This window comes from Monopterus albus, unplaced genomic scaffold (genome assembly GCF_001952655.1).
Source record: "Monopterus albus unplaced genomic scaffold, M_albus_1.0 scaffold313.1, whole genome shotgun sequence".
NCBI lineage: Eukaryota > Metazoa > Chordata > Actinopteri > Synbranchiformes > Synbranchidae > Monopterus > Monopterus albus.
This window is the reverse complement of record NW_018128193.1, coordinates 265,371-273,132: the sequence shown is the minus strand read 5'-3', so window position 1 is coordinate 273,132 and position 7,762 is coordinate 265,371. Positions and strand designations below refer to the sequence as shown.

Here is a 7,762-nt window from a genome sequence, read left to right as displayed (position 1 = left end):
GGAAAGTCTCAGTCCCTGTGTGCTGCCTTAGCTGCCAGCCACTGGTAGGATTTTTCAATATCAGCCACTTCAACAATTTGAGAGTGGTACATACCGTGCAGAGGTTTGTCCTTCCATGAGGGTTCCCTCCCTTGTTCTAAGGATTTGCCAAGGACATTTTGACACGTGGACTGCCGGCACCGAGATTTGAACCTTCAACCTTCTGGTTGGGAGATGATTGCTCTACCCACCACACCACTGTCGCTGCCCCCGTCTCCAAATACGCAGGAAAATGCTTTGTCAGAGAAAACTGTTGTTCATCACTGAAGAAGTCAAAAACGCAAAGTAGGGGTTTTTGACAAGTACATCCTTAGGGAGAGACTTCTCATTCTCTCTCTCTCTCTCTCCCTCTTTCCATCTTTCTCTTTTCTTCCCATACCTCATCCCTCTTTTCACACCTCTTTTCCCCTCTGCTTTTCTTTCTCCAACACTCTTCTAAACTCAGCGCTTAGTGTACAGTCTCAGGATGGTGATGTGAAACCCGCTGTGCATTGTAAGGAGCTTCCTTATCTTGATGTCAGTAGCCTCTATCTCCTCCTTTGGCCAGCTTATTATGCCAGCGGGGTACCTGATGACCGACAGCGTGTAGGTGTTAATTGCCTGGACTTTGTTCTTTCCATTCAGCTGACTTTTCAAGACTTGCCTTACTCTCTGCAGGTACCTGGTGTTTGCTACTTTCCTTGCGGCCTCTTCATGGTTCCCATTTGCTATGTTGCCTTCTGGTAGTACAATCCCCTCAGTTCTGACTACCTTCCCTCTCCTTGTTACCATTCGACCACACTTATCCAGTCCGAATGACATTTCGATGTCCTGGCTGTAGATCCTAGTGGTGTGGATCAGTGAGTTGATGTCTGGTTCACTCCTGCCATACAGCTTGATGTTATCCATGTAGAGGAGGTGGCTGATGGTTGCTCCATTCTGTAGTCGGTATCTGTAACCGCTCTTGGTGATCTGGCTGAGGGGGTTCAGGCCTATGCAGAACAGCAGCAGGGACAGAACATCTCCTTGGTAAATACCGCACTTGATGTTGAATTGTGCAATGCAGTGCACAGGTTGGTATGCCGGGTCTTGCAGTCTCGAGTGACTACTTTATCAACCAGTAGCTGGTGCTACTGCTCTTCTGGTGTTACTACCAATTCCTTTCTGGGTGCTGCTCATGTATTGAGCCATGTACCTGCTCATCTTAGCTATGATGCCTGACAGAAGCTTCCATGTTCTGTGGAGGCAGGTTATTGGCCGATAGTTGGATGGTACTGCTCCCTTCTGAGGGTCCTTCAGGATCAGGACTGTCCGGCCTTCAGTTAACCACTCAGGGTGGGTTCCATCTATTAGTAGCTGGTTCATTTGTCCCGCTAGGCGCTCATGGAGTGAAGTTAGCTTCTTTAACCCAGGACTGTCTGGCCTTCAGTTAACCACTCAGGGTGGGTTCCATCCATTAGTAGCTGGTTCATTTGTCCTGCCAGGTACTCATGGAGTGAAGTTAGCTTCTTTAACCAGTAGGTGTGGATCATGTCAGGGCCTGGTGTGGTCCAGCTCTTCATACTTGATACCCTCTCATGAATGTCTGCCATTGTGATGATTACTGGGTCTTGTATCAGGGAGGTTGCTGTGGTCTGCTCTTAGGCACCACCAGCCACTGGGCATTGTTGTTATGTGATGCTTCCTTCTCCCATATGCTCTTCCAGAATTGTTCAGTCTCCAGCCTTGGTGGGTCTGCTCTCATGTTATTGCCCTGCCACTGAGAGTACACCTTGAATGTTCTCCACTGAGCCATCCAGTTTATTCTCCTGGCTTCAACTTCTCTGGTGCACCTCTTCAGCCGGGTGGCCAGGGCTGTCAGCCTTTGCTTGGCAGTCTCTAAGGCCATTTCTTAGGTACCCCTTTCTTCATCACACCTTTCTGCAATTCTGATAGCTGGCTAACTTCTCTCCTTGGTGCCTTAATCTTGGTCTCCAACCTCCTTCTCCATGGAGGATACTGCTCCTTGTGTCATTTGTTGAACTTATAGCCAAGCATCTCAAGGATCATGGTTGCTGTGTTGTATATGAGCTTGTTGGTCTCAGTGATGGTCGTAGTAGGGATTGTTCTTAGTCTGCTGAATTCACATCCTCTAGTACACTTTCAGAAGGCACTTCACTTAGTCTGGTAACCAATCACGGGAGTTCCAGGTGTCTATCTTGCTCATGATCTTCAATCTCAGTTCAGCTGCTCTTGAATCAAGCTCATCCAGGCTTGTTATTGGGGCTTGGTACCCAATCTCCGATTGTGGGGGTGATGATGATGACGATATCTCCCCCCTGACCTGTCGTCCTGGCTCCCCCTTGCTGGAGCATTTGTGTTGTACCTTGTCACTCTCTAGTTGTGATAGCAGGTGCTTCTTGCGGATGTTAGAGCACTGAGCTACTTAGTTAGTGTAGATGTTGGGTTTTGAAGTATCCATAGGTCCCACATCCTTCGTATGTAACCCCTCTCACTTGGGTTACTTGTATAGTAGCATTCCAATAGTTCCCTGTTCTTCTCTCTTGTCCATGAATGTCTTGTTCCAATAGCCCACATCTCATCAAGTTGCCCTGGTTCCTCAACAACCTGGGCGACATCCGAGCTGGTATGACTCTTATTTTTCCAACTCATGAGGTAGGCAGGTAGCATTAAGGGCCTTGCCTAAGGACCCAGGCGGGATATTGACCGTGCCCTGACCGGGGTTCAAACCCCCCGACCTTCTGTACCAAAGTCAGTGTTACCCACTGAGCTATCCTGTCTGCTATCTATCTATCTATCTCATTTTAGGTATTTCAGATAATGAATGGACAGAATTTCACTGTGAAACAGCCACCAACCCCCACAAGTCAGAGAGCAGGCAGACTCAGCTGTTACCAAAGAGGGTCAGAGCAGCTGGGATGATCACATGAATATTTCAACTGAAACAGCTCCAGAATGAAGCTTCTGTAATAATCATGTTGATGCCAAGTAGTGTTAAACAATGACAGCATGCTGTACAGCTCCAACTCCCTCCTGAGCCGCTACTGAATATTTCTGCCTACACAGAGGATGTGTGTGTGTTTGGGGTGTCCAAAAAGGATTGGAAATATAGAAAATAAAAAGATGCAGAGTAAAACAAAGACAGTAGTACTATAGATTGTGTTAAATCAAATAGTAAATATATATAATGCTCACTACTGTGATATGAACATACTGTATGTCCCACCCTCTGTTAATGCAAATACAGCTAGCGAGGTCCTACTATCCACTATTATTAGTACTGTTTATTTTTGCCTTATCTAGTATGCGTTAGTATTATGTATCTTATTTATGTACATAAGAGCCATAAGAACTGAATGGTTAAAAAAAACAAAGGAAGAGTGCATGTGGAGGAAGAGACATGAATGGAGGATGGATACAAGTAGGTCAGGAGAAGAGAGAGATATGGACAGATGAGTAGAGAGAATGAATTAGAGAAGACTGAGCCAACATTCAGCTGCACCTTTACTACTGCTGAATGTTGTGTGTGGCTGTCTTTTAAACGCATCCACGCACAACCACACATGCGAATGTGTCTGTGTATATCACTGTGATTGACAGCTCCTAGTCAGCAACCTGCTCCAAAGCCAAAGCCTTCATAATAAACACAACACAGTTTAATTTACTCCTCCAGGCAGAGCGACACTACTCATTTTGCTGTTTATTCATAAACAGGGATACAAGCATACTAGTATGACACACTGCAAAAAATAAATAAATAAATAAATAAATAAATCTCTTTCTCACCAAGTTATAGAGATCAGAACTGTTTTTTGTATGAGGGTGTAAAAATGTTTATTTCTGCTGTAAAGTTGCGCTATTTAACATGGGAGTCTACGGGGATTGGAGCCCTGTTGGAGCCAGCCTCAAATGACCATTTGAGGAACTGCATGTTTTAACAATTCTGCATTGGCTTCATTTCTCAGCTTTGGCGGTTGCAGCTTAATCCATACTTAAATATAGTACTTTTACTTTTTATTGTGGCATTAGTACTTTTAAAGTAAGTAAGGATTTGAGAACTACTGGAGTGCTACTGACACTGACTGCCTTCAAATGCAAGTTAACTGCTGCCATGTGAAATGTCAGATGCTTGAAGCTTCTATGTCTTTTTTTTTTTTGGAAAAAAATATATTTGCACAGTAGTTTCATTTCTCGCACAAAAAGTCAGAAGAATTCAAATTATAATTTCAAACTTTAAATTCTTATAATTTGTGAGAAAAGCAGGAAAAATTCAGCAGAAATTAAAAAAAAAACATGATTTGGTTGGGCAGATTTTTTGGAACTCACACACAGATAATGAGAGGCAGCCCAGGCCATTCAGGTGCCACTGTTGTCTGAAATCTGTCCACCCTGACTTGAAACCTGTCGTCACGGCTACACCAATGACATGACTAGATGTGGGTGTGCTTCCTGGGTGGCGGCTCTCATTCAGCCGATCAAGGCAAATAGGCTATGCTCTATTTAATGATTATCCGAGCATCTGTTCCCTATCTCTCATCTCTGCATGAAAGCTGGCAAACACAAGCACAAATACACTCACAGGAGCTCAGTGAACCCCATCCAGCCAAGCAGCTCGATTCTGGCTTTCATCAAGTAATTTCATCTCAGGTTAATCAAATCTAAAAATGACAAGAAATGCTTCTGTGCATTACAAACAGGCAATGCGATTGCAGCAGCAGAAATTAATGCTTTTCAAATAAAATGATTACTACATTACGAATATAATCTTGGTTGTTATCCTTCTACTGCAAAGAAAGGCAATACAAAGATAGGCTTCACTCTATTTCCATCTGCTTAATTTTACTTTGAGTAACAACTATAGTCTGTGGGTGAAAAAGTTAACGTTGTGCCACATGCCTGCTGCAGCTTGAAAGAAATATATCAATTTCATTTCCAGGTTTCATTTAGAAAGAAATTCACTTTCGGCTTTTCCCGTTTAGGGGTCGCCACAGCGAATCGTCACACTGATGACTCGCATGTTGACATTTGGCCCGTGTTTAACGCCGGATGCCCTTCCTGACGCAACCGATTCGAACCCAGGGCGCAGCGGTGCGCCTTAACCAGTACCCTACTAGGGACGGCCATTTCCTGGGTTTCATTTGCTGCACTCTTATTCTTTGGAGGCTTCCACAGGATTGGTTTCTGCCCTGTCACCTGGATATAATGACTCAGGTTGTTGTTTAGCTGACAGAGGGAAATTGCTCTTTAATTGATAGTACAGACATTTGTGAATGCGCTTTGACACCCACCTCTGCTTTCTTTTTCTTGTGCATTAGGATGCAGGTGATTAATAAACACATTGTGTTCCACAGCTGTAAATCATGTGAATGCTCAGGGACTCCCTGATGTCACAGATGGAGGAAAAAAAGGCAGACAATAAGAGGTGCTGGGCTGATGAATATAACAATAAATGGGAGAGAGGAGCAAGAGGTGCTAAATGGGACACCACAAGAGAGATAGAATGCCTAATATTCTTGATTTATCAGCCCAGCGCCCTCTGAAATGAATGAGAAGAAAGCTGTCTGTAGCCCCTTGTTACACTCTGGGGGATGAATGCTCACTATTGCACTGTTTGTTTTCAGTTTTGCAAAAAATGAAGTGTAGTATCAATAAAAATATTCATCAGATAAAGAAAAAAAAAATTGTTTCCACTTTCAATTTATTGTGTCACTTTATAGGACAAAATCTAAATATCTGCACAGTATATTCTTTTTTGTTGTGATAAATTTGTAAGTAATACTATGAATTACACTCAGACACATTATTTGCACCTGTGCTCTCTCTGAATCATATTTTTAAAAGATTGTTTCTCAAATACTGTATAATCTTTTACTTGCCTGTTTAGAATGCTGGACTTTTCTACCACCACTGAGGTAACAGAAAAGTTGATGGCACTGATTAGAAACACTTGCTCATCATTTATCAGTTACATGATAAAATGAGTACACTGTGTTGGTCTTCTCTAAATGGTGACTTCTCTTATACCTTCAGGTGAGACCGAAGCAACCCTGTCACGCCCACAGCGCCCCCTTTCGGCCCGGACGGCCCGCCACGCTGCGGCGCCCATGAAAGGGTACCATGTCAGCCGTAGCATGTCCCAACATTCCTCTGGTGGTGGTGGAGGAGGCCCCTGCCATTGCACACCTGATGATTGCGATGGCCCAGGCAGAGACTACTACCACAGTCACAGTGATGGCCACTATTACCCAGCTGAGGCTCTGGCACTGGAGAGGCACCATTCCCACTCCCATGCCCATAGCCACTCTGGAGGGGGCACGTTCCCTCGTTCCCACCCCAGCCAGCACCCAGTTGTTCAGTCATTTGACTCTTGTGAGGAGTGTCTGTCCTCGAGTCATGGAGGGAAAATGCGCCACATTCCCCCAAATCTGATGGACCAGTTTGAAAAGCAGGTGCCCTTTCATCCCGATGGCTTCCACACACTGCAGTACCAACGCACTGCTAGTGGAGGTGCCGAGCAACGCAGTGAAAGTCCCTCTCGTATCAGACACCTAGTCAACTCTGTTCAACGACTCTTTGCCAAGTCCCATTCCCTAGAAGCACCATCCAAACGGGAATACAATGGCACAAGAGGTGGTGGGGACTACCGTGGAGACAGAGGAGGTCACAGGAGTGGAGGGGAGGATGGTGGAGGTCACTATTCAGGCCACCAGTCTCGCTCTACCAGGAGGAACAAGTCTCGAGAGCGTAGCAAGAGTGGAGACTCACGGCACGAGTCAGGCAGACGCCACCGCAGCAGGACAGTGGGCTGGTGGAGCTCTGACGACAACCTGGACAGCGACAGCAGCTTCCTGGTGAGTGGAGGCAGACGAGGGTATCCCAGCGGACACGAGAGTCTGGACGCTGCCATCCAGGAGCTCACCTTGAAGAAACCAAAGGAGCGTGGCAGTGGGCAGGGGCCAGGAGAGTGCATGTCCTGTACCACAATGGCTCTGCCTGGGAGTGAAGGAGGGGGACACCACAGCCACTCCCTGAAGAGGAGCACCTGGTCAGCTATGACAGTGAGCCAGGCCAGGGAGGTGTACCCTTCCACCAGGGGAGGAGGCTATGACAAAGCTCTGGTGCCAATAGAGAGCAAGCTGAAGGAGAGATCCTTTCACTACCTGCAGGTGTGTCTGCCTGCATGTCATGTCATGTCATCAGTGTGTGTGCACACAGAGAATAGAGTTTAAGTTCAAGTTAAAGTGTTTGTCATATGCACAATTAGGAAACGTGTTTCCCTGTACAATGAAATTCTTACTTTTTCATCCACATGAATGTCACAAAATACAAATGAAATATAAAGTAGATAAATAAGTAACACAAAATTTAAGGCACTTTAAGCAGCAAATGCAGCAATATAATAAAAAAAATATATATATAAGAATATAACAGAGAATTTATGCTGCATGGGAGCAGCATGTGCAGCAGACAACAGTCATTGCGCAATTATGCATGTGCAAACTGAGAATGTAAACAGTACATCACGTTTTTCCTGGTAATAAACTCCTCAGCTGTTTAGGAGTTTGATGGCAGAGGGAAAGAAAGAGTTTTTCAGTCTAGTGGTCCTGCATTTTACACTTCTGTACCTACGGCCAGAGGGCAGAGAAGTAAACAGTCCTTGCTGGGGGTGGGTGGGATCTTTGAGGATGGAGGCAGCTTTCCTACGCACCCTGCGGTGGTAAATGCTCTGCAGAGAGGGCAGTGG

General features: G+C 45.3%; 1 protein-coding gene across 4 annotated transcripts in view; it reads left to right on the top strand.

The window, feature by feature from the left end:
- Positions 1 to 7,762, top strand: part of dlgap3 (discs, large (Drosophila) homolog-associated protein 3) — a 156,886-nt gene that overhangs the window by 115,187 nt on the left and 33,937 nt on the right. For all 4 annotated transcript variants that reach the window (XM_020623869.1, XM_020623868.1, XM_020623871.1 and 1 more), the window contains exon 3: positions 6,049 to 7,184. In XM_020623869.1, coding sequence (XP_020479525.1) covers positions 6,123 to 7,184 — 1,062 coding nt within the window. In that variant the 5' untranslated portion in view covers positions 6,049 to 6,122. The remainder of the gene's footprint in view (positions 1 to 6,048; positions 7,185 to 7,762) is intronic.